The sequence below is a fragment of the Equus asinus genome, chromosome 22, assembly GCF_041296235.1.
Source record: "Equus asinus isolate D_3611 breed Donkey chromosome 22, EquAss-T2T_v2, whole genome shotgun sequence".
NCBI classification, from domain to species: Eukaryota; Metazoa; Chordata; class Mammalia; order Perissodactyla; family Equidae; genus Equus; species Equus asinus.
The window spans coordinates 49,633,628-49,659,913 of NC_091811.1; the positions used below are offsets into that span (position 1 = coordinate 49,633,628).

The 26,286-nt window shown below is 52.1% G+C and overlaps 1 protein-coding gene across 2 annotated transcripts; it reads right to left on the bottom strand.

Annotated features, from left to right (window-relative positions):
* Positions 1–406: 406 nt before the first annotated feature.
* Positions 407–26,068, bottom strand: ENDOU (endonuclease, poly(U) specific). 2 transcript variants are annotated; one of them, XM_044755511.2, is made up of 11 exons: positions 25,307–26,068; positions 19,116–19,195; positions 11,114–11,236; positions 8,592–8,663; positions 7,947–8,081; positions 7,352–7,523; positions 6,772–6,971; positions 3,839–3,952; positions 3,094–3,200; positions 2,204–2,346; positions 407–1,557 (listed from the first exon to the last, which is right to left on the bottom strand). In XM_044755511.2, the coding sequence occupies exons 3-11, from the start codon at positions 11,229–11,231 to the stop codon at positions 1,437–1,439; spliced, it is 1,182 nt and encodes a 393-aa protein (XP_044611446.1). In that variant the 5' UTR covers positions 11,232–11,236; positions 19,116–19,195; positions 25,307–26,068; the 3' UTR covers positions 407–1,436. The 2 variants fall into 2 exon arrangements, with proteins under 2 accessions (XP_044611446.1, XP_014705557.1); XM_014850071.3 differs by lacking the exons at positions 19,116–19,195; positions 25,307–26,068 and adding an exon at positions 15,813–15,999.
* Between the last annotated feature and the right edge of the window lie 218 nt (positions 26,069–26,286).

The window sequence follows — 26,286 nt, forward strand, 5'->3', positions numbered from 1 at the left end:
AGGAGGATTAGCCCTGAGCTAACATCTGCTGCCAATCCTCTTTTTGCTGAGGAAGAGCGGCCCTGAGCTAACATCCATGCCCATCTTCCTTTACTTTATATGTGGGACGCCTACCACAGCATGGCTTGCCAAGCGGTGCCATGTCTGCACCTGGGATCCAAACCAGCGAACCTTGGGCCGCCGAAGCAGAAGGTGCGAACATAACCACTGTGCCACCGGGCCAGCCCCAGCCTCTCCCTCTTGGCTAGAGAGACTTAGTGAGTCCTCAGGGACTTCACCGAGATACCACATTATTCAAGCCATCCGGACGAGACACTAAAGCCAGAAGCATCACTCCCAGCTCTGTTCCAGGGAAAAGGCAGGGAGACAGACAGTTGAGGGGTGCCATATACAAAGAAGAGACACATTTCAAGTTTTCTTAAATGACTTTAATTGAAGACTCAAACCCTCTAAACCATAGTTCAAGCCTGGCTCTGTGAGACAGCATCTGGTTCCTAATGGGGTCAGGGAAGAAATGCATAACTGAGGTTGAAGTAGGGAGCCCCCAACTCCCTGGTCTTCTGTTCTAAAGTTTATGCAAATTATGGCTGCTGGATAAGACATAAAATAATTATGTTCATGACACCAAGCTCTGGGTTCCTTTCTTCTTCTGATGCAAAATCTTCCTCCTAGGAAGGGAACTCTTTCACAAACTATTTGGGATCAAATATGGCTCTGTAACTGCACTAAATATCTATAAGCAGGAAGCTTCTAGATGCAGTTATTGAGCTGGCTACAAAAACTCTTAGGCCTGGAGAAGTCCACTCCCTTCCAGCCCACTCACTGTGCTAATCCATTACCCTCTCCATCAGCATCAGAGCTCTCCCAGACCCTGTTCTGAGAGGATCTAACCCTAGAAAAGACCAAATACCCATTGCTTGATTCCCATGGCCTGATTTCTTTGGAGGCCCCAACATAGGGCTGAACTGCAGTTTGCAGGGCTGTGTACAATAACAGCCATTATTGTAATCTTGAATTTCTATCAGCCGTTCTTCCTAAGAACAATTGAAAACACCTTCACAGTAATAATATCATCAGGTTTGCCCTCTTACCAACCCCCAAAAGAAGAAAGGGGGCAAACCCCTTCCCTTTACATTAAAAGGAAACATGAGGCCTGGAGAGGTCAACGACTTGTTCATGGTTCCACTTCCCATCAGGGCAAAGAGCTATAGAGGGCTCCCACCTTCTCTGAACTCTTTCCAAAATGCTGGAGGGCAAAGATTTGCCTGTTTCTCTGCATTTTTCTAATTTGTATCTTTTCTCTCTTTCCCATATGGGTGCTTCTGGATTTGGGAATCCCTCCCAGTCTCCTCCGTCGCCTCTCCAGCCTGGAGCAGATAGCACCTCAGTCCTGCATGAGCTCTCACTGCCCTCATGCCCCTTTCTGGCTCCAAACTTTATTGAGTGGAAGACACCACATAGGCTGTGGCGATGTACTTCTTGCCATTTCCATAGGTGGACTTGTCCCAGGTATAGGTCTGGATGGCCAAGGGATATCCACCCAGGCTTAACTGGCACCTGTGAGGAAAGATCATGAAACTATAGGGGCTGCTTCACTCCACCTCTGTTCCCAGGCTGGAAGGATCAAGCCAAACCCATACAGAAGGGCTCCACAGCTTGCTTCAGCCACCGCCTCCAGCTCCCCACATGCAAGCAGCCCTTTCAAAATCTATGCCTTATTTTCTATCTCCTTAAAGAACACTTCTCCCCATTTTTCCCAGAGAAGTATTCTAAAATCCCAGATTCTGGAGCTGAAACCCCCAGAAATTAAATGTCTACGCAGGGTTTCAGAAGTAGTAGGACCCAGAGTCCTCAACTGTTAGAGAATGTGAGGCCCAGTAGCTTCAAACTGTACTCTCTGGGGCTCTAGGGTTCCCCTAAGCAGCCTTGGGGGCCAATTCGAGAGGCTTGGAGCCCCAGGACAACTCCATTTCTAACTGTTCAATATGTTAAGGTCCTGCATAAGATTTCACTTGGAGAGAAAGAAGGGAGGTGGTTCTGCTGCTAGGATGAAGTTTGGCCCCCATCAAGCTAATCTAACAGCTTCATTTCCAAGTGAAAAAAACTTTGTCCGAGCCCTCTAAGCCAGGGCTCCTGAATATCCTGCATGAGGACAGCCTACAGCCCTGGCCTACTCCCCAGGCCTGGCTGGCCCAGTACTTACACTTTGCCCGGTCTGGCGATAAAGCACAGGGAGTAGAGCGCAAACTCAAACTCAGGGCTGCTGCCAATGAACGCTGAGCCCACTTCCTTATAGTAGCCGTCCCAATTGAACTGCATGGCTAACACGTCGGGGTAAGAATCCCACTGCCGAGAGAAGGGTGGCAAAGGGGGTGTGGTGAATGACATGGAGGGGAGTCAGACCGAGGGGTGCCAAATGGATTTGTTGAGGGCCCATTAGGGGTCTTGTGAGCATTCTGGGGAGGCTGGCTTCTTTAATGGACCGAGGAAACAGTCTGCCCTGCTAAGGTGTCTAAGCCCTGCTTGGACACTGTCTGGAGCTGCCAGTGCGCATCTCCTAAGGAGGCCAGAGTCAGCATCACCACATGACCAATGCCTGGGGAGCCGGGCATAACTGTTCCCTGTGGCCCTCACATGTGGAAGAGGACAGTTTACTGCCCCCAAATTATCGCCTGGCACAGGGCAGCAAAGTTTCTTTTTCATCAAATATAAGGAGTTTAACTCAAACTACCCAGGCTGAGACTTCCAGCTGACACAGCATTCTAAGGAAATTTGGGCAGTGGGTAATTGCGCGTCTCTGGTTCTCCCCTCTGAGAATCCTCCGCCGTCCCTGCCTCTCATCCAGAGATGGTGCCCTCTGCCTCCTGTCTCCTGCAGTTCTGGAGCCTTCACTGTCTGGAAGGGAGTCTCAGAGTCCTGGATGGCTGAACCTGCTCTCCAGCAGATAGGGAAGCTATATTCACAATCCCCATTAGGCTGCCGTTGAGGGTCGGTGTGAGAGACAAGCCTGACTGTTTGGAATACTGAATGAGGGCAGGAAGTTGGGTACTAACGAGGCTTTTCCAGCCCATGGGGTCAGCACTCAGTACTCACGGGACCGTCATAGATGTGACTGTAATAGTCAACCAGGCCCTCCTTCTCCTGCATGTAGAAGCGGATCCAGTTATGGAAGCCAGTGACCTTGCCTTTTTTGACTTCACCTATAATAAAGAGCCCAAGGTGGGTGACCTGGGCCTCCCATCCCACTCCCTTCCCCTCCCCATGCCAAAGCTGTCCCCCTTCTCCAGTCTCTGACTCCTAGAATGTTCACCAGCTCAGCTCCTTGCCCCAACTTCCCAGAGTACCTCTCATCCCTAACTCTCACCTCAGGAAGTGCCCCCCCCCCCCACCTTTCAACTAAAGCCCTTAGGAGAATTCCTCCTCCCAGCTGACCCTGGTTCCAATCTGAGATACTCCTCTGAGCCATTTCCCCAGGAGCAAACCAGACTTAAGCGGAGCTTTATGGAGTGGGGCAGTGGGGAGAAAGAACACAGCCCTCTTAGGAAGCAGCTGACCAAGCTCTAGAAGCCGAGGACCCTCAGAGGTAGACAACATGCCCCCCAACACGTCTCCCTTCCTGCATGTGCCCCTTGGAAGCCTCAGTATCTGGTCTTCTTTCTCCCTTAGAGCCTCCACAAGAGACTCCTCAGACCCTCCCTCTTGGCCTGGGAGTAGACATGTCTCTCCCTGCTAGCTGGGTTGGCTGCTGTTTCATCAAAGCCAGAGGCTGCCCTGCTCCTTAGGAATGCTGTCTCTCTTTATCCCCCCAACTCTTTCTTTCCAAGTCGAGTGACCCCACCTGAGAAGACGTGTTCAAAGCCACTTGAATCCCCCTTGTCATTGCCTCTTGAATAGAGCCCAAACCACATGTTCTTCAAATCATTGACGAACTCTTGTTCCGAGCTGTAGCGGTCTGGGGAGAGGAACACAGAGGACTTAGGAGAGGGGAAGGCAGGGCCAGATCCTGGGAAGCAAGGAAGGGCCACCTGCTCCAGCCAGAGACACGTAGGTTCAACCGACAAAGATATCCAATTGTTCATTTAGCAGTTATCTGCGGGGCTCCTGTTTTGTGCCAGGCCCAGATCTAGAGGCTGAGGATTCAGCAGGGAACCTCAGGGACAAAGCCTTTATAGTTTACATTCTAGTGGATACAAATAATAAACAAATAAACAATAAACAAACAACATGATTTCAGACAAGTGCTAAGAAGAAAATAAAGCAGATTATCCATGACGACAATGGTGGGGATGGGGGTGTGGGCTCTTCCAGAAAGGAAGCTCAGAAGGGCCTCTCTGAGAAGGCAGCACCAATCAGAGACCTGAAGGATGGGGAGTCGGCCATGCAAATATCTGGGGAAAGATTCTTCCACACAGAGGGAGCAGCAAGTGCTCCAGGACGACTGGAACTTGGTGTTCAAAGAAAATCAATGTGGCTGGAGCATCATGAGCAGGAGGAGGCAGTGTAAGAAGAGGAGGTCCGAGAGGTAGTCAGGGCGAGATCATGCAAGCCATGGCAAGAAGGCTGGGTCTCAGGCAAACAGTAAAAATCACAAAGATATTTTAGATTTACTGAGTACCTTCTATGTGCCTCAGTCCTTACATTGAATCTTCTTATCAAGTTGGTATTGACTATCCCCAATTTAGAGATGAGGAAACTGAGGCAGACAAAGGTTACATTGCTCGAGGACTACCCAGTTAATAAGAGGTAGAGACAGCACTTGAGCCCGTACGATCTAGCTCCAGAAACTGATCTCCTAGCCACTCTATAGCTTCCTGGTGGTGGGGAAGCCGCTGAAGGGTTTTAAGCAGGGGAATTACGTCCTAGGGGCTTTGTTTTTTAAAGGCTCACTCTGGTTGTGTATGTAGAAAGATCAATGGGGCAGATGAGCAGAAGCAGAGAGCCCAGTTTTGAGACTAACACTTTGTCCAGGTCAGAAGTGGTGGCGGCTGAGACTGCAGTGGCAACTGTCCGGGAGGGGCGAGAAGCGGGCAGATCAGAGATAGATTCTGAAGGTGGAAGTGACAGACATTACTGATGGATGGAGAAGATGGGGTGGGGAGCAGTGAGGTAAAGAGAAGAATTGAATATAACTCCTGGGCTTTTGGCCTGAACAGCTGGATGAATTGTGGTGTCATTTTCGAGACGAGGAAGACTGAGGAAGGGACGGTCTGCAGAAGGAGGCAGCGATGATGAGTTCTCTTTACACTGAGCTCTGAGCAGACGCCAGTGAGACAGCCAAGTAGAGAAGTCAAAAAGGCAGTTGGACCCCAGGGAAAGTTCCCGGCTGGGGATCTAAATTAGGGAGCCATCAAACATCGACTGTTTACTGCCCAGAACTGTGTGCAGAGGAGACAAAAGAGATACCAGACATCTTTCCTCCTTTCCAGGACTTAAAACACAGTTGGAAAATAAGACTAAATTTACACAAAATAACAGAAAATGGTTGCACAATCTGAATGGCTCCCACTGACTAGGTGCCAGGCTTTCCACTGGGTGAGCTACATGCATTAACCTCCAAGACCCCATTTCACAGATGAGGCTCAGCACAGGGCAGGTAATTTGCCCAGGGTAGAAACACTGGCAAGTGGCAGAGCCGGACTCAAACCAAGTCTCTCTGGCCCAAGGCTATTTTGGGCCACACCCCAAACCCTTCACCTCTGAAGAGACCCAAAGGCCAGCTGTGAGCTGGGGCAGGAGCAGCTTCATCAGCGTGGCGGGATGCAAGCTAGAACTTTAAGAATATGTGGGATCTGGACAGGAGAGAGGTGAAGACAGGGTGAGAAATGGAACAGCCTGGCCTTGGGATCAGAACCCTAGGCTCCAGTCCTGCCTCTGCTTACAACTTCCCCTGTGGCCTCAGACAAGTCACCTAGCCTGTCTGGGCCTCTCAGTTGAAATGTTGGGGGCCTCCGTCTGGACCTCCAAGATTCTCTCATTTATTTACTACAAAGAGAACACCAGGGGGCGGTGCAGGATTGGGTCTTCTTCACACGGATTATTTTTGTGCCACTGGCTTTACCTAAAAACAGCATGTTCCTAACTCTTAAAGGGAGGCCAGAGGATGGAATGCAGCAGCTCTGAGCATTAGCGATCCCACAACCATGGGAGAAAGACCTGGACAGAGCGCTCCTGAAACAGAGCCCAGCGGCCTGGAGGTCAGGAGAGGAATCTGGAGGACACTAACAAACACAGCCCCGTGCCAAGAAGTCCTGTGGCCTAAACCTTTTTTGGTCTGCTTGGAATGTCTCTCTCTCTCTGGAACCCCTCCAACCAGAACCCTTCCCGGTAGAACTTCCCTCTCTGAACCTTTGTTGATTTTCTGTTGCCGTTTCCCCAGCAAAAAATGTGGGGTGGGCCGAGCTCCTTCCTGGATTTAGTGCAGGAGGAGGGAGAACACTGAGGGACTCGACATGCCTGAAAAGTGGTGCTGACTCTGGGACCAGCTGAAGCACCCTGGGGCGGAGTAGGGTGGCTGCTTGCCCTGCAGAGAACCCAGAGCAGTGGGGTAGGGGGATAAAGCAAGTCAACAGGTAGGGTAATCTCCAAGTCAGACAGGATTCTTCAGCTCCCACTTGGGCCCATGATCTCTTCTGGGCACCTCTCTGGCCCCCTCCCAGATGTGCACTGGCCTCCACATAGTCCCCACCATGGAGCACCCAGAGGTGCCTGGCTCTCAGCAAGCAGACCTGAGTCCTCAGCACCACCTCATGGGGCCTGGCAGGGCTCACTCACTCTGGTCACGGAGAAAGCTGTAGAGCTCCTTCATGACTGCCGTCTTCGTGACCTCTCTGAGGAAGGCATCCTGCTCAGCCAGCTGCTGGGCACTGAAGTGCTCCCCACGGCCCGTCGCCCGCTGGTAGTTGTTGAGGAGGTTGATGAAGGCTGTGTAGGTGGGCTTGGAGAACAGCTCCTCGTTGACGTACGAGAAGAGCCTGGGGGAGGTGGAGCGAGGCCCACTGAGAGGCCTGAACGTGGAGCAGAACCCCCTCCAGGAACTGGCAGATGGGCCAGGGGCAGGCAGGCAAGGGCTGGGCTCAGGAGCAGAGGGGGGACTTCAGATACTCTTGAAGGCCATGCATGAGGTCTCTCTTTTCTGCCACTTCATCTCTTGGAAGGCTAGTTCTAGTCTCAGGCTGGCCCACACAGAAACCCTCCCACTGGATACCCACAGTTCCCTAGATGGCTTTATTTGTCTCTGGAGACCTATTTTTTTCTCTCCCTTTGATCCTGCTGCCTTGAGAAAAGAGCTGAGGCGTGAAAAGGAGCAAAACTTCGGGAGAGACTTTGGGGAGGGGGAGGGAAGGGAACTCACGGCTCTGGGCAGTGGTCCACCTGGTCTCTGGTCTCCGATGGGGAGATGCAGTTCTGGCTGTTGATGATGATGTCTTCCTTCCGGGCTTTGTTGGTGTCCGCCCTGTAGATCTTCTCAGAGATGCTCTGCAGCTCCTCCTTGGTTATGGCGTCACTGCTGTGGGAGAAGCCCTCTGGGAGGAATTGGGGGAGCGGTGGTCTCAGAGCCAGAGGGAAGGCCAGGGGGAGGCAGCTGTCTATGTGCACCCCCTCCTGGGCACCTTCGAGGGAGAGGGGCTGCAATTAGGCGTCCTAGGGGTTGGAGGGCAGGGGCCTAGGGCCTAAAGGATCCTTAAAATCAGCACATGGCCTTGCCCACAGAATGTCCACACTGTCCCTTTCCTCTAGGAAGGTTCTCAAACTTTGATATGCCTCAGAAGCACTTGGAGGGCTTGTTAAGACAGATGGGTGGGTCCCACCCTCAGAGTTTCTGGTTCAGTAGGTCTGGGGTGAAGCCCTAGAGTGATGCCGCTGGTCCAGGGACCCCACTCGGAGAACTCATGCTCTAGAGAGTTCCTTTGTCTCTGAGGCGATGCTAAAGGGGGCAGGAGACTGACCGTGGTCACACAGGCTCTCGAAATCCTCGCAGCAGTTCCCAAAGTCCCGGCAGCGGGCATTGCAATGGCACTGGTGGTGCTTGTCGAAGGCTTCGAGGCAGCGGCCCCGACAGGAGTCGGGTGCGGAGTACAAGTCTGAGAGAACAGGGGGAGGCATGTCCCGGGCAGACCTCTAGAGGTCGCTCCATCACATCAAGGCCAGTCCCCCCTTGGGCCTTGTTCCCCTCACTCTTCCCATTAAATTCTCCAGGTCAGGAAAACAAACAAGCTTAAACAAACAGGCTTCCTTCACAGTCCGGAAGTCCTTTCTGATGCCGAACTCTACTTTCTGGCCTGTTGTTTTTATAATCTTCCCACTCTAAAGATAAAATCTCTTCCACTTCCCTCTCTGGCCTCTCCACAGGCCTCAGAATCTCTTTCCTGCCTGCCCCCAGGCTGCTGGGGCCCTCAGCTGTCTTCCCCCACAGGCCCCAAGAGTCCAGCCAGCCCCTCTCACCACCTCCAAGGGGTCCTTTGGGATCCATCTGGCTTCGGCCTGGGCCTGTGTTGCTGATATGGCTGCCCCCTCCTTGTCACCCTCTCACATCCCTCCTCCCTTATCCTGAAGCTCCCCCACTCCCACCCCACCCCCAGAGGCAGACTCACTGGCAGCTGGGGCCTCCTCCGTCTCTCCCTCCAGCTCCAGGAATGGCTCTGGCTCTTTGGGGTCCTCTTCAGCTGTAGGTCAGAGAAGTAAAGTCACCAAGCATCCTGAGGGTTCCTGCCACTTATCTCTGAGTCTCAGCTCCCCAGGGACAAGCGTGTGCATGGGAAGTAAATACAAAACTGAGGCTAGGGTACAACGAACAAGTACCAAGAGAGGGAGGAGAAAAACTGGAAATGGGAGCCAGAAAGGGACAGTTATTGAAAACGGCTATAAAAAGTGATAAGGATTTCCCCCCGTGACAACCCTTCTTACCACTTAACCTCTCTGCTACTGTCTGCTCACCTGAGATGGGGAGAGGAGGCAGGAGTTGGTCCCCTCTGGACTGAAAACTCTGATTTGGGTTATGACTTTTCTTTAATGAAAGTTGATAGATGGATAGGCTGACCAAATGACAAGACCCTCACTTGGGGACGTCCTTTACCTATAATAAGTCCAGTCAGGGTCGAGGGTGAACCCCTCCCAGGGCCTCCAGGAACCAGAACTGTTTCCTGAGATACCAACTTCCCTTCTTTCTTCGCAACACTTGGCAACGGTCACAAAGACTGTGTCTGCGAGGGCGTGCTCAGAAAAGCACATTCCTATTGAGGCCGCATTCCCTGGACCTGCAAGCTGGGTGACTGCAGCCTGGGCTCCAGGCAGAGGAGGGTGGGGTGGCGGTGGGGAAGGAGGAGGACGGAGGCACATTTCTGAGCTCTTCGTTCATCACACAGTGGAATAACACCCCCCAAAGAAACATTAGTACAAAGTGATTCAGAATCTATTAGTGAGGCTGCTGGACGGTACTGTGTTATTACCCTCAGAACCACAAGTCAGGTTATTCATTCCATCAGTAAACATCTTCTGGTAACTTACTTTGTACCAAGCTGTGTTCTAAGTGCTGGCAATCCACAGGGTTCTTAATTCATCCACATTTTACGCTAAATAGACTTTTGTGAGCTGATCTGGAGTCTTAACCATCATTTATAATATTTCTTTGTATGGGAAAAGGATTCTGAGTTGGAAATCAGAGACTTACAGACGAAATGGCTCCTAAGCTGGGTATTGTCTCTATCTTGAAATGCCACCTGATGGTCCAAGGTGAACAAGCCTTCCTGTGTCTGCTGAATGGGGCACGTGGGCAGCAGAAAAGGCTAGGCTCTGCTTCTGTCACTGAGCTCGGAGCCTGGGTCTCCCCACCCAGGCCTGAACATCAGGTCCTCTGCTGGAACATATGGTAGTTTTGTGTAAATGAAGGAAGCTTCCTTCTGGGTGGAAGCAGCTCTGTGGGCACATGGCTGGGCCAGCAGATACCGTCTTTGGGCAAATAAGGAAAAGGCACTCCTTTCTCTTGGCAGACACAGCTCTGCACCAAGGCACATGGCTTAGCGAGAAGAGTGCAGGTTAGATTTTCGTCCAACTTGTCCTCTCAGCCAGGTGCCCTTGTGCAGTGCACAACCTGTACAGCCATATGTAGTGGTCTTTCTGGCCATTATCTACCATGGCATCAATGACCATGTTTTCCAAACTAGGAGTTGGGGCACATGGTTTGACAGTGAACCCGGCAAGGCTGTGTGTCACAAAGCAGAAGATCATTCATCTGGGAGTTTAAAACATTGGAAACATCCAAACAAGGAGATCATTAAAAATTATTTTTTTTTAAAATGATTCATTTAAAACTGCCATTGGAGTAGCAGAGGAACAATCGGCTTTTTTTTTTTTTTTTTTGAGGAAGATTAGCCCTGAGGTAGCTGCTGCCAATCCTCCTCTTTTAGCTGAGGAAGACTGGCCCTGAGCTAACATTGGTGCCCATCTTCCTCTGCTTTCTATGTAGGATACCTACCACAGCATGGCTTAGCCAAGCAGTGCCATGTCTGCACCCGGGATCCGAACCGGCAAACCCCGGGCCACCGAGAAGCAGAACGTGCAAACTTAACCGCTGCGCCACCGGGCCAGCCCCAACAATTGGCTTTTGAGGGCAGCGTGTGTCTCATTTTAATTGCTGGACTGGGAATGACAGGTTAGAGAAGTTGTGGCCACTCGGTGCACTCTCTATAGGAAGAGTGGTGTGAATTGTGACTGTCACTGTGATGCCATGTAGACTTCCTGGTGGCAGGCAAGTTGAGAAAGTTCACGGCCACTTTTATACTTTTGTAATTTAAAGTATTAAATAACAATTGGTAACGTAATACATGCTAAAATATCATTTTGCTTTTTTGGAATTAAACTTTCAAGATATTATTAATCCTGATACATCAGGTAATCCAGGTAAATGACATCTACTGTATTTTAAGTTGGGGACATCCTAGAAAACCTGGGACAATTGGCAGCCACATCCCTGAGCCCTGCTCTGCCCCTCAGCATCCTTGTCTTGAACCCTGCTCTGGACAGCTGGACGACTGAGCCAGGGGCCCCTCGGGCAGCTGCAGCGGACATGGCCCGGCCTGCCGTGTCTCCCAGGCCCTTCACCCACAAGCAGCCTCACCGGTACACAGGTCCTCATAGTCCTCACAGCAGTCCCCGTGCCGGGCACACTGGCGGTCACACTGGCAGGCAGCACCCCGGGTGAATTTCTCATTACAGCGAGATACACACGACTCCATTTTTCCTATGGGCAGTAAAGGTCACAAAGTCAGCTCGAGGGGGATCATATTTTCATCAAGGTACCCCCTGCGGGAGGGTTCACAGACAGGGGCGGGGGCCCCTCCTGGCAGGGAAGGTCATTGCTATCTGCGAAGGAGAAATACATGCACGGCCTCCAGTGAGTAACATAAGCCTCATCCCCACCACCCACCAACTAGTGCAGAGCTCGTAATACAGACGAGGATCACAAACTCACATGCCCACCGGGGATTGACCTGTAACACAAACAAGTAAAGAATTAGGGAGGCAGAAGGAAGAGATGGGGACTGTGACAAACTTGGGAGCCATGCCCTGCCTGAAATTGGCAGCCACTCCTCAGCTCCAGCCATTTGCTGCCATGTTGGGATGCAGGCTCGGTGTTGCCAGAGCCTCCAGTTTTTCAAGAGAAGCCTTAATTTTTATGTGAAATTTTCCAGCTTTTAGAAAATTCAGGCAGAACAAAGAAAGAGGTCTGTGGGCTGGACATGGCCCATAGGCCACCATTCACCTGTCACACAGATGAAGGTGAGTCATTGCTGCTCAGTGATCCCACCTGCCCTCTCCCCCTGGACCCACGGCCTGCCTCTCATCCCATCCCTTTCATGTCTTCTGCTTCTTTGTTCTTCCTTCTCCATCATCTGGTCTCCTCGGGACCCTGTTTCCCCTATGTCACATCTTTCTGTTTCTTTGTCGTCTTTGGAATGCATTTAGGTTCATTTATGCTCAGGGTGGGGAATGAGGCGGGTGTGAGTGAGAACTGGGCTTTGGAACAGCGTCTGTTCCATAACCACAGACCACATCCCTCACTCCAGCCAAAGGGCTTGCAGAAGCAAGCTTTTGGCCACAGGGGGAATTTTAAGACAAAAAAAATTTTTGAAAGAAACTGTACAAACCCACCACCACTCCTAGAAAAACAAGCCCCCCACGGCCACCACAGGCAAGACAGTGGAGGGGAAAGCCAGCATGACGGCTGCTTTGGGGCCCTTTCCTTCCACTCTGGGCTTGAAGGGTGATAACAGAGCCTTTGTTTCCATTTGCGGTTCCTGAGGTTTGGATGGAGCGAGTGCTGGGTTTAGGGGTCAGGCTGTGGGTTACGGAGAATGTCAAGATCAGAGTCAGAGTTACCATTAGCAGCAGAGTGTGTATGAATGAGGAAACTGACACCTAATTTGGGCTGGGGTTGGGGTTACTTAGGCTTAGATTAAGAGCTACAGTTAGGATTCGGGCTTGAGTTACAGTACTGATAAAGTAACAATTTCATATTGATGTCTGGCTAAGGAATGGGGGGTTGGTTTAGCAGCAAACTAGTATCGAGGCATGTGTCAGGATTAGGAGAGGAGAAATGATGGTTTGTGCCTTGGATTTGATTAGGGATTCGGTTCTGACTGGGATGCCACACAGGTATAGTATCTCACTTTAGCCTGGAGTGGGGTGGAGGTGAATATTAGGGATATGGGTTTATTATTGGTGTGGATTCTGGGATTAGGGTTTATACAACGCGAATGAGGGTGACACAGCAGAGACATCCAGAACTTGACTCTGGCGCCAGACTGCTTGGGGCTGGAATTCTGGTTCTGCTGCTTTCTTGCTATGTGATCTTGGGCAAGTTACTTGACCTTCTGTGCCTCAGTTTCCTGATCTGTAAAAGTATGATAGTGAAGCTTATCTCCTGGAATATTTACAATAATTAAATGAGTTGATATTTTAAAAGCACTTTGTACAGTGCATGACACATAGTAGCTCTATGGAAGTGTTTATTAGGTAAATGAGCAGTGGCAATATTCCATGCCTGTCTTCAAGGTGACAGGTGTTCAGACTGCCTCGAGCAGTCCTCGCTGTCGACATACTTAATCTAGCTGACTCCCTCCCTGGGTTTCAGCTGGGCCATCCTTGGGGCTGGGGTGTCAGCACATTTATGCTGGTTTCCTAGCTGACATCATCACTGTGGGTCTGTGTTCTTTACATCAAAGAGGTGTCAGGTCAAGGTTAACCCAGGTCCTGAGGCAACCTCACGCTGTGTACAGGGCTCCAATGTGGCCAGGAAGGCAGGCCTCTGATCCAGTGGATTGTCCCCAAAAAAGACTAGACTCAAGGCCATTTGTCCCTTCCGGGCCAGGGGAACTTCTCTTGAATCTTAAATGATGCTTCCTTGGAACCCGAATGCAAAGATCTTCAGGAGAAATTCTCCGCCCAGGAGGAATGCGCCATCAGCTGCCTGCTCAGCCAGCCTGGCAGTACACCCAGAATCCAAAGGGAGAGAATTCAGACAAATCAGGGCAACGTTTTTAATGGGCCAGATCAGCAGAGTCCAAGGAAAGAATTCAACCCATTCCAGCAGCTGGCACCAGTTGAGAAGGGCTACAAGTGAATAGTCAGCTTGTGGAGCTCAGGAGAACACCCCCCCACTGGCCCTCACTGAGTGGACTTTTCATCTCTGTTCAACAACTTTGTCCCCAGGAAGAACCCTGGGCCAGGGGTTCTTCACGCTTCCATGTAAACTTGGTCTGCTTCAAGACGACCTTGGGATTTGAGGGTGGAAGGGAGGAGTGGGAGGGACTTTTCCTTGCAGGCACCTGGCTGTGCTGTTCTGGGGACCCTCAGACAACTAGTCACCCTGACTCTTCACTCCAGTGCCCCAACCCTGCACCTCCAATTCACACACTCTATGTCTGCCCCTCGCACCAGCCATGTGCCTGAATCACTGCTCCAGCAACCATCTGCCCCTTGTCCCTCTGCCTCATTTCTCTCTCTCTTGCTGCCTTTCTTCATATGGTCTTTCCTCTTTCAGACTAAGATTCTCCCTCCATTCCCCATGAAGAGCTTAGGGCCTCCCTTCGCCCATGAAATGCTAAATTTCTCTGCACCTTCCAAGACTTGAATATACCAGAACGCCCACTTCCTATCCATACTGCCCACCAAGACAGCCTCGTCCCAAGCCTCAATGTCCCTATTAGGCCAGCACTCAGCCCCTCTGATAGTTGGAGCATCCTACAGCTGTGCCTCTCTGGGGGACGCAGATGCTGTTTCCATGGAGACTTAGTCAACCAAGAAGATTCATTTCCAGGACCAGCCTCTTGCCTCAGTTCACTTGAAACAATCAAGGACCTGAGGTTGCCAATGACTCCTCCATATGATTCATAGTCTTGCTTCTAAGTTCTGAGATGTTGGAATAGGATGGACAAGAGCAAAGCCTCTTTCCTCCCACCTTAGGAAAGAAGGAGGCATCATCCACTGGACCCTCACTCCTCCATCCATCACCAGCCCCAGGGGCAGGATTCCACCTGCACTTCTGAAGGCACTGTTGCCTCTGCCCTCAGGGATGTCCCTCCAGGGACCGAATGTCTCAAGTTGCCCTCCCCTCCAGAGGCTAGGTTGTCATTACCCAGCAGCTACTCCTGCACGCTAAGCTAGACATTCTCACACATGCCCTCCCTCCCTCTGTGCCACTGTCTCTCCACCACCCAGGGCCCAGACAGAGTTGATTCCAGTGGCGCCGCAGTGGCTGCCAGCATACAGGTGCACAATCCCATCCAGTGTTGGGGGGCCTGGGAACAGCTTTCCCCTCCAAAGTTTTTTCCATTTAGGAATCCCATTAGGGGTCACTTTATCCACAACCTGACTGGAAATGACTCCAAGAGTAGGTTTCTCCCAGGAATATTTACAATCATAATCATAATCAAAGCCCCGGTTCATTGAGATCTCACTCCATGTAGGGTGCTTCTTATACATTATCTTATTAATCTTTACACCAGTCCTATGAGAGACAACCTGGGTTGGGAGGGATGAGTATCAAGCTCCGATTCCTTCTCCTCTGAGTAGAGGAGGATTCTCCCCACACCCCTCAGCCCAGCCCTCTCCCTTGGCACTCGTTCCCACTCACCCATTCACCACCAATTAACACATCAGCGTCAGCACTGTGCACAGCGACTAAACAGGAAAGTGTTCCAGTTCTTCTGCCGGTGTCATCCTCTGCACCACTAATAACTGTGGGCCAGGACCCTCCTCTGTACTTTAGTTCCTCTAACACCGGGACAAAGACCAATTGCTCTGACTATTCGTTCAGCCCCAGAGAGCACGTGGCCCAGTCAGGGGCTCTTCCGCTTTTCCCCTGAGCATGCCCATCCTCTAAGGTTTTACCTACAGAAAGGTCCCATCCCAAACAAGCTCCATCCCCAGGCAGGAGAAGGAGTGACCAAGGGCACCCAGGCCACACAAACCCAGCAGGCCACAGCCCCAGCTTTACACCATACAGCGGCCCCAGAAAACAAAACCTGTGTGAGATCAAGAGTCAGATTAGACTAGGGGAGGTTTGCAGCTAGTCTTCCAACATGTCAAGAAGGGACTTCCATGACATCAGACCATCAGCCTGCAACTCCCCTCACACAGTCCACTCCCCTCCAGAGGCAACCCTTGCACCTCAGATGAGGACAGGTCTAAGGTGCTCCATGCCTTTAGGACAGAGCTGACCTTCCCTTGTCCCACAACCCCCACCCTCTACCCAGTTCCCCGACTCTCTGCTTCTTTATGCAGGACCCTTTCATCCCCACCAGATAGCAACTTACCAGCCCAGGCCAGGCTGCAGAGCAGGGCCACTATCAGGGGGACGCAGGCCCTCATGGTGCCCAGTTGGAGGCCAAAAGGAGACTGGCTGTTGGACTTTCACTAGAGTCAAGGTGAATGCCACAGCTCTCAAATGAGCCTTACTTCCCAGGCTGATCCTTTTAAAGACATCAGAGCTTGTGGATCTGGTACCTCCACATCCTTTCAGGAAGGAAAAGGGGAGGGAAGGATCCCAGGTGGTTAGGAGGTGGAGAGAGGGTGGGGCCCTACAGCTGTTTGAAGCCAGAGGGAAGGTGACTAAGCAGGCAGGTAACGCCAGATGTCCAGAACAGGTCATGCTAGCTGCTGGTAGCTAGAAAATAGGTCATGCATCAGGTAGGAAGATGGTCCTAGTTTGGGGGTTCCCTGTCCAAATTAGGGGCACCCATGGGCTTATCTTCGGATGAGGCCCTCCAAATACCCACTTACCTGCAAGCCACAGGCTTGACTTTCCAAAGGGCTACAGGCTGGCTTCATCTTTGAATTCCTGGTGCTTACCATGAGGACCATAATAAGACGATCGTGACACATTTGACCAACAGTAAGTGCTCAAGCTGGTTTGGGGTCATGGGAAGGAGAGATTTAGGAGGCACAGGACAGAAATGAGGGCTGTTCTTACTTCCATCAAGCTGACCACAGCTAAACCACCCTAGAAATATCTTGCAAATGGGCCTCTAACTCACTGAGTCAGCATCCCAGGTTTTATATGTTTCAGGCTCTCACAGGCTCCAGGTTTATGAGGCCAGGGAAGGGCAAGAGGCCTCTCAAAGGCAGCCAAAGGGCCCACCCTTCCTCTCCTGGGAGCCCAAGGCCCCCCTCCCTTCATCCCCACTTACGCTTCTCCCCCCCTGAGGACCCCTCCCCAGAGATGAGGCTTCTCAGGATTCCCTTCTTCCCAAGTCCAAGAGCAGAGGTGCCACAACTCGGGGTTGCCACGTTTTCCCCTCCTAATAAAGGTGATATCTGCTAAGCAAAATGTCTTTTCCAGAGAGAGCACTGCATGGGGATTCTCAGCCCTCTCAAGAAAGAAAGGTCTCGAGCCAGCCCTGATGGCCTAAGGGTTAAAGTTTGGCACACTCCACTTAGGCGGCCCGGGTTCAGTTCCCAGGAGTGGAACTACGCCCCTCACCTGTCAGTAGCCATGCTATGGTGGCAGCTCACATAGAAGAACTAGAAGGACTTACAGCTAGGATATACAACTATGTACTGGGGCTTTGGGGAGAAAAAAAAGAGAAGAAGATTGGCAACAGATGTTAGCTCAGGGTGAATCTTTCCCAGCAAGAAAAGAAAAGAAGAAGAAAAGTCTCATATAAACAGGCAAAATTGATGAACAATTGAGACCACTCTATAATGGACTTTTTTCCAGAAGTGGTGGGGGGAGCATGTCCTTCTCAACCAGGCTACTCGAACAGTGGAACTTTCTTCCTCTCTCTCGTCTTCTGTTTTCTCATCTTTGAAATGATGGGTTTGGATCTGACCATCCCTTCCAAGTTCTCAGACTTCAATTTTGAGGCTTCCTGTCCAGGCCCCAGGTTGAGCAGTTGCGGTGGATTAAGGAGAATCCCACAAACCCTTGCTGTGTGGAGATGAGACCAGACATGGGCTGTAACGGCTGGGGAGGACAGCCTAGGCAAGCCACCTCGTAAGGGACTCACACCGGAAACACAACTGAGGAGTGAGCCTGGGCCTGTTCTCCAGGAAGGAAGCCTGGATAAAGGAAGGAGGGGCAGAAATGGCTGCTTTGTTGCACAAGTTTCATTTGCACAACCTGAAGGCGGGCTGCCGAGCCACTGCCGGCCAGAATCCACCCTCCCTGGATTGGCAGCACGTTGAACATATCTCCAACTCCAGTTGATTTAGGGAATAAAGGAGAGCATCATTGGCTGGGCCAGGAAGCAATGACGCCCCAGAATTTGGGACTGGATGGTCTGTCCCTTCCATCTGGGTGGACCCTGGCTGAGGCCGAAGCCATTAGAGTGAGAATGGGGTCTGGCCAGAGTTGCCCTGCTGTCCAGCCGAATGGACTGTGGGATGGAGCTTGGAGGGTGGGAGCTCTACCCTCCATCAGGGTAATTTTAGGTCAGGAGCAAGGCTGGGAGCTGGTTGAGACAGACCCCGTAGAGCCAGACAGGTCATCTAAGGACCCGAGAGTTTCAGACTGGGTCTTCCAACAAGAACCACAATGTCAACCTTGACACAAACCACCAACCCTGATGGAGCACTTACCACGTGTCGCACATGAAGAGCTTCCTGTGTGCTATCTCCTTTATTCTCACTACAACCCTCTAGGTACTATTGTTATCCTCATTTTACAGATGGGGAAACTGAGGCACAGAAAAGTGGGGAGATATGCCCAGGAGCACACAATTATTAAGTTATACAGCAGGGCTTCAAACCCAGATCCCTCTGACCAGAGGCCATCCTGATGAGCAATGGTGCTATATGGCCCCACAAACATCTCACCTCCAAAAAGCATCAACGACCACTTAATTTTGTCTGGGTTACTATGCAAAGTGGTCTGGAATGAGATTCACTGGAATTAAAAGGACCTCAGTGTCACCTAGTTCCACTTCTCAAATGATGTTGCAACGCCCTCAACAATCCTAAGAGGTTGTCCTGCCTCCACGTGACAGCCTCTGGTGCTCAGGGATCGCCCTTCCCAGAGCCAATTCCCAACCTCCAGGACCTCACAATCTAAGATGTGCTGACGTGGACAAAAGCAGACAGGACGGTAGGGAAAATTCCATTCAGCCAATAAATGAACCTCCATCCCTACATTTACGCAGAGATGCCTCATAAGCTTAGATGCACACACATATGTCTATAGAGATAGACACATTAAATTATATTTCAGACCGCTTTCTCTTTCCAGTGGGCCTGGTCTAGATAGAAAACTGCTGTTCCTCTTTCCAAGTCCTCCCACAGTTAGGTCCTCACATCGACTTTCCACCCTTTAATGACAGCTCTCCCCAGCAGCCACCATGGTGGCCAGCCAGCAAGCTGGGAGTCCCAGAAGGCTGGGTCCCCGAGGCCTGGGGCAGGGAGAGGGTTGTGAAAGATGCATGGTGGATGGACACTCATGATGAGAACACCAGCAGAGATGCCTCCTCAGCATGAGGAAGTGAGGAGAGGGTGCAGCTGTGCCTCCGTGGAGGCTCAGAGGGTGGGGAAGAGGGTGAAGCCGCCTGGGCAAGGATCCAGGAGGCAGTCAGCAGTCCGGGATGTGGAGAATGGGAATTCCATCAGCAAATATTTAGAGTGCTCACCATATGCCTGGTGCTATGCTGTTCTCAAACTGGCAGTGTTCAGGTTGGGCTGGAAAACTGTTCTTGGAACCGACTGGTTTCTGGTGGGACAGAGGACAGAGAAGCCCCAGCATTAGGCTGCTGTTTAAAGTAGACTCCACTCATCTCTAGACTACCAAGGTGGTCAGGGGTATGTCAGGACCAAGAGGCTATGGGAGAGACTGATGCAGGAAGCTACTAAAGAGGGCATATGCCCAGGCCAGCCTATCCTACCACCCTTGTCCTCTATGAAACTAAGGCTGAGTCACTTTAGCACAGGACCAGAGACTGGAAAGACCCTGCAGCTGGCCCAGTGCAGGTGTGGCCTGGAGTCACCTCCCAAGGGGACCTTGGCACCAGAATATGCTGGATCTCCAGCCTCCATCCCACTGTGGCCAGGGAGTACCCCAGGATAGAGGCCCAAGATGGTCGCCCACATCTCATCACTCGTGAACCACCTCAGTCCGTAGTGTCCTCTTATTGAAAGTGTCTTAGAATGGCTCCATGTGAGATTTTCTCCCACACTGGTTGGTATGCTGGGTACCAAATTTGTGTTTCCAGGTACTTAAATTTGTGGGAAGCCCGACATTCAGCATCATGCTCGACACCTGCCTTGGATGCATTAGTCAGGGATGCTGCCTGGCCCATTCATCAGAGTCCCAGGCTGTGTTTCTGGTTCTGCTAGCCCAACCCCACGCCAGTCCTCTGCCTGGAACGCCTTCCCCCACTCACTGACTGTCCATCTCCTACTCACCCTCCAGCTCCAGGGGGGAGCCCCATCTTCCACAAAGCCTGACTTCACCCGCCCAACCCACAGGATCCCTCCTGCCTATAGATTCAGTTCTTGATATTTGTCCTGTGTGCCTCTGACACATCACAGCCACCTCTGATAGATGTCGCTGCCAACGTAGTGTAGATTAACCCCTGAACTTCCATTTAACTTCTCATCCATACAGGTTGTTTCCTCAGCTCATCTCTAAAATTTCTGAGACAGGAACCCTGCCTCATGGGTCCCCTCTACTGCTTTGTATTATCACCCAACGTGTGTTAGAAAACTGTCAACATGTGCCAGGAGCAGCAATGAATGAATGAATGAATGAATGGGAGAACTGAGCCTTCCAGCCCCACTTGTTACAAAGGCTCAGGGGAAGGTGACAAGCAGAGCAGAGCAAATGGATCCCTCCCTGAGCTCTGGAGGTTCCAGAGTTCAGGCATGGCGGGGGCGGCTCATGGGCAGCAGGTGGAAGTGTGTATAGGGCTGTAGGTGTAGGGGTTCATTTTGTAGTTCTGTTTTCATACCAAATACACTATTTTGGCTATATTGTACATTTATTTGGGACTAATGGAAATCTGGGGCAGACCTAAACCCCAAAGCACCCTTTGGCATCACCACTGCAAGGGGCAGCCACCTCGGGGATCAGACAGAACCCGAGATTACAGCAGCTTCTGAATCCACAATGTAACAGATAACTTTATCCTGCTTTTTAGGATCCCAAAGAATCACCTGCCTCCATTTTTTGCCACCTATGCTAATGTTTGTTTTACACTGCCTACTAGTGATTACAAAATAAAATTTCTATTTCGTATCCTCAAATGCCAGGGGCTTTGGAGAGGGTCTGAAGGCACAGACGGGAACAAAGAGGAGCCGATGAGACCGCAGACAGCGATAAGGAGGCTCAGAGAGACAGCCACAGAGTGAGCCAGGGCAAGGTCAAGACAGAGCCGGGCAGAGGCCAGCCAGGAGCCAGGCGCTGCCACGAGGCATCTGGCGGAACTCTCGCCCCAAGTGTGTGGGCACAGCTGGCTGTTCTGCCTTCACAAAGAAGTGGACCAGACTGGCAGGAGCAACTCCTACCCAAGGTCTGGAGATCTACAATCTGTCAAAATTACCATAATTATTGTGCTATGGTGATTGGATGATAGCAATTTCCCCTTCCTCATTCATTTGTTCATTTACTTGACTGTACTAAGCAAAGTGGATGCAAAGTCAGGAGCTCAGTACCTGAAATGGGGGCGAGATGATGGACGAAGTGCATTTAAAGCTATGATGGGGACAGAACACGATGCTGAGGCCACTGGTTCAAAGGCCAGATTGCCTGGGTTCAAATCCCAGCTCTGCCACTCACCAGCTGTGCAACCCTGGGCAGTTTCCCTGACCTCTCTGTGCCTTGGGTCCCCTGTAACTGTAAAATAGAGCTGGTAAGAGTACCTTACAGGGCTCTCGTGAAGATTGAATGAGTTAATACTTGCAAACCTCTTAGAACAGTGCCTGGTAAATAATAAGACCAGATAAGTGTGTGTTTAAAAAAAAATAAGGCCGCAGAAGACTTAATTTCAATAGGATGCTTAGGGAAGCCCTTCCTGAAAGAACGACATCTAAAACAGAGACACGAAGCATGAGAAAGTGGCAGCTTTCTAATTGAAACTCTCCATAATGTGATTGCTTTTACAATTTCAAAAATAAATTTATATTGTCAAAATGTACAGTTTGAGTATTTCCGAGTCTTGGGGATGACCCTTTAATGAGACACGCTGTCTAGCTCATCTGGGTTGATTGCCAAAGGTGACCACCTATTTCCTGGGGGTGCGGCTGCAGCCTGGGGAGCGGGGTTTTCTCTGCGGGACTCTGAGCACCTCAGTGTGGAACAAACGCACAGCTCTGGCCTCCCGAGCCTTGTGCTCTATTTGATGAGATTGCCAACAGCTGCCTGCTGCAGAAGCCAAGAACCAAGAGGGAGGAGGGACAGCAAAGGCTGACCTCCTCCGTGGGCTGCCAGAGGGTCCAGCCTGAACCTGCAGGAGGCTCTCCCTCCCAACACAGGTTGTCCTGCAGGGCCTGGCCCCAGCAAAGCTGAGCTGGGGCAGCTGGCCACCACCTCTCCCTCTGACTTGCACTCAGGGGGCCCTGCGCTCCCCTAGGTAATACTTTGGACCATGCCCCTGACGCCATGGTGTGAAAACTGCCCTAACACCATTGCCTCTGAGCTCCTCCTTTCCTTATCTTCTCTTGAGAGTGACCATCAGACTCTTCCCAGGTTATGTGTCTACACAACAGGACCCTTGTAGAGACAAGTCGAACTTAAGGGGGAGAGACGAGCAGCCATGCACTCAGGCAGCTGCAGGAGGCAATATTAGGGGCAGGGAACTCTCTGAGAACCTTCTAATAGAACTGTGCTTGCAGCTGGCTCTCCCTATTGCAGGCAGTCTGGCTGGAGGCCACTGCTGGGAAGATGCTTGCAGAGGTCTGCAGCCTTATGACCAAAAGGGATCTGTGCTCCTTCGCCCCTTTTGATGCCTTGAGATGCCTAAGTCATAGACACTAAGAGCAGGAAAACATCCCCAAACCTTCTAGTCCAAATCCTTGTTCATAAACAATGAAACTGAGGCCCAGGGAGAGGAAGGGACTTGCCCAAGGCCACATAGCTGCTGAGGCCAAGGCTGCTCGTGCCCCACAAACTACCCACCGAGGGAGGACGCCCTGACCCCCGTCTGTGCTGCCCCAAGCTCTGGTTTACAGGGCTCTTTTCTGGAAGGGAGAGTGAGCTTAAAATGTCCTGCTGTCATGGCCCCAGCCAAAAAGTCACCCTCTCTCTACCCCTCTGCTGGCTTGAGTCCCCTGAGTGCCAGGAGCACCCGCCTTCTCCTTCACTCAGCAGCCCAGGAACAGCTCTGGCTGCCCACAACTCACCCCCAGTGAGAAAACTGAGGCCCTGAGCGCTCCCCAAGACCAAGGGCATGGCAGGTAGAGTCAGGCAAGGCCCTAAGTATCCAGCCCTCAGGCCCAGGGTCCACACTGGTCAGAGTCTAAACACATACAAACCAGAATCCCACACCTTCCCACACAAAAAAAGCCTTATTCCTTCTTCTGGGGATCCGTGGGCCCATCTCCTGCCTCAGTGTTCCACCTACCACCACCAGCAGCAGCCCCCTCTGGCCCCATCAAGGCCACCTGCTCCAAGAAGGCCCCAGGCTTGGAAGAGAAGATGCTCTCCCAGCCTAGCTGCTTCTCAGAGGGATCTGGTTTCACCACCACTGGGAGAGATGACAGCAGCCCATCACCTGGGCCACAGGCCCCTTCACCCTCAGGTGCCCTGTCAGGCTGGGCTGCAGGAGAGACAGGCTTGGGTCTTGGAGCATCCAGAAGCCCAGAGAGTGGTGCTTGGATTGGCTGGGCAATTGGACAGACCTGAGAGGACACCTACCCAGTTCTAGCCCACAGCCCTGGCAGGTGGGTGAGAAGCCCAGAACTTCGTGTATGGGGCCAAGGGGGAGGATACATTTTGGAAATGCATTTATGTTCTGGCCTATAGGTCCATGGAAGGGAGAGAGGGATCAAGAACAACTGCCAGGTCAGAGATTTTGCCCCAAACATCAGCCACTACACGTGCCTGATACCCAGGATGTTTGAGTGGCTTGAACCAGGGATGAGCTGAGAGCACCCCCAACCCTGGCGGGCACAGCTATGTAGGCCGGTGTGCAGGGCTCCAGGGAGCTGGATGGCTGGGGCTGTGAACTCCAACGTGGGAACAGCTGTGGGCCTTAATGCTTGGGGCTGAGCAGAGAGACCCTGTGGCCTGAGGCGTCCACTGCTCTCTGGATTTGTCCTCTGCGGCATGTTGTCCCATCTGATGGCCTTGTTCTGTGTGCATCTGCCTGGCCGGGTGGTCTGTTCCAGGAGGCCAGGACAGCCTGTCCCGTTCACAAAGCCCCCACCAGGCCCATAGGAAGGATTCCCAAATGAAGGAGGGAGGGAGGGATTTATATGCCTGGGTCTATTCCTACAAGAGAAGAAAATGCTGGGGTTCAGGGAGATTGCATCTGGCCCGTGGCACAGGCATAGCTGACACACACCCAGGTCCTTCAGCAGTCACTCTGTTATTAACCACTTATGTGACCTTAGGCAAATCTTCCTGTGCCTCAGTTTCTTTGACCGTAAAACAGGGCTAAAAAGAGCTGCCCTATCACCAGGGTAAAAATAAGATAATAGATGTGCTGGAAAGGATGAAACCACGATTCATATCTGACTCTATCGGCACAATAAATACTGTAAATAATAGCAATAGTAAGAAGATGAACCTTTGCCACTTGGGAAGCAGAGTAGCCGTTGGCCCAGGCTGTCGGGAAGCAGGTCTGTCCCACTCCCCCCATGAGCTCAAACTCTCTGCTGAATGCAGTGGGGGTGGAGGGGGCCGGATCACCAGCTCCGTGTCAGTCCTGTGGGATGCGGCTTGAGGAGAGGGGAGGACTGGCTCCCAGGGAGAGAAGCTGGAGCAGCCGGAGGTCGGGCTCCCCAGCCTGCCCTACCCCTGCACAAGATCGTGCTCACTCTGCTGGAGAGGCCTGACCCTCCCTGGTGTGCATCCCACAGCTAGAGTCCCAGCCTGGCCCCTAATCTGCCCCAGGCCTTCTCAAGGAAGCTAAGGATAAGGGATTAAGGGAGGGGTAGGGTGTATGTATCTGAGAGGAGGAATTACCCCTCCATTCTTAGGACACACACCTTAGGACACACTCATTCCCTCTCTGCTTTACCTCCTTCCAGGTAAAAGAGATTTTTTAAGGTCTGATCTCATACTTCTTTCTCTCAGCAGTCCCACAAATTCCTCCTCCCATCATAGCTGTCCTGAAGCTGGGACACAAACTGGGAGCCCCCTGCAGACAGTCTGGGCTGCTAGGACACAAGAGGATGGCACCCCCTCCCCCAACCTGGGCATTCAGGGAAACAGAAAGTGACACAGCCCTCAGAGCATGAGGCCACCACAACCTGGAGCCTTTCCCCCTCTGTGGTGACCCAGCCTAGTCACCGGGGGCCCCAGCTCCCAGTCGGTGGCCTCCTGCCACCCTGGGCACTGTTCTCCCAGCAAGACCCCTTCCAACAGGCCCAAAAGGTGTCCCGCCCAAGAGACAGGCAGCTGGGAGGTTGCAGGGCCGTCCAGCGCTGAAGGGAGATTCAAAAGTAGCCCAAGTTCTGTCGGGCCGTAGGTGTCACAGAGAAGAAAAGAAGAAACGCTGATGGAAGACACCCTCCCCACCATGCTTGGCTTCTGCTATTGCAGGGCTGGTCTCGCCCTTGAGTCTGAAAGGATGGTGAGGGCCACGGCCAGGTGAGGGTCTTGCCGAAACCCGATAGACAATGGGTTTAGAAGAGAAGAAAGCTCCTGGGAGGCCTGACTCACCAAGGCGTAGGCCTCATGTCATGATTGCTCAGCTCTGGAAGCTTCCGTGCCCTGTAGTCCTCCATCTCAGTCCATGGGCAAAGGAACTGGCTTGATCACCCCTGCCATCCGCTCCAACCCAGGATCATCCTGGGAGAGTGCGTTGTGCCTGACTTCCCCAGAGCGATACTGCCCCTCTGTCAGGCTGGGGACACAGGACTGGTACAGCTGTCACCTCAGCTGTGGAACCAGAGCTACAGTTGGACTTGTTTGTCACTCAGAGCTGGACTGAGATCCTCACACTCATCTTACAGATGAAGAAACGGAGGCAGAGAACTGTTCGTTGACTTGCTCGGATTCACTTAAACCTGAGGTCTGAGCCCGGTTGTGCCACCTCTTGCCAAGGACTCCCACCTTTCTGGAGGCAGTCTGCACGTGTGTCCATGACCACCAAGACGAGAGGTCTGGCAGTGTAGGGACAAGGGGAGGTGGGGGTGCATCCAGCCTGAGCCCCATACATGCACCTGCTGAGCAAGGGCAGGGCCACACCCGCCCCTCCCCTCCCTCCAGCTATGAGCCCACCTCCTCCACGTGCCCTGGAGCCCTGCTGCTCAATGCCTACTCTGGGGTCATCCCTAGGGCCCAGAGGTCCCTCCAGGGCCAGACAGTGCCCCTCCCCTTTCCTGGCAAGGGAATAGAGAGGAGGGAGGCCCCGCCTGGAGCTTCCTCAAGTGAGTGGCCTGGCAGGAGGGGTCCCCGCAGTCACTGGTTCCCAGGGGACATGCTGCAGGGGCAGGGGAAGGAGGACTCAATGCTGACAGAGCTTACTGGGACCATGCTCATCACTGATAAGAAATCTGACTTCCAGGGAAGTCCGCGAGGCATGAGCAAGGCATGGGCTGCCCTTGGAAGCCTCTGCCTCGGTTTCCTCTCTGTCACTGGCCACCTCTCAGAGGCCTCAGCTCAGCATGAGCACCAGCCAAAGGCTGAGATGCACTGGA

Bases quoted from the DNA above. Each gene is read 5' to 3' on its own strand.
- ENDOU (XM_014850071.3), bottom strand. From the start codon at position 15,867: ATGAGGGCCTGCGTCCCCCTGATAGTGGCCCTGCTCTGCAGCCTGGCC. The intron at 2,347-3,093 runs GTGAGTACTGAG...TTCTCTCGGCAG, and splicing joins GTCACATCTATGACGGTCCC to TGGGATTCTTACCCCGACGT. The intron at 1,558-2,203 runs GTAAGTACTGGG...CTTTCCTCACAG, and splicing joins ATCGCCAGACCGGGCAAAGT to GTGCCAGTTAAGCCTGGGTG.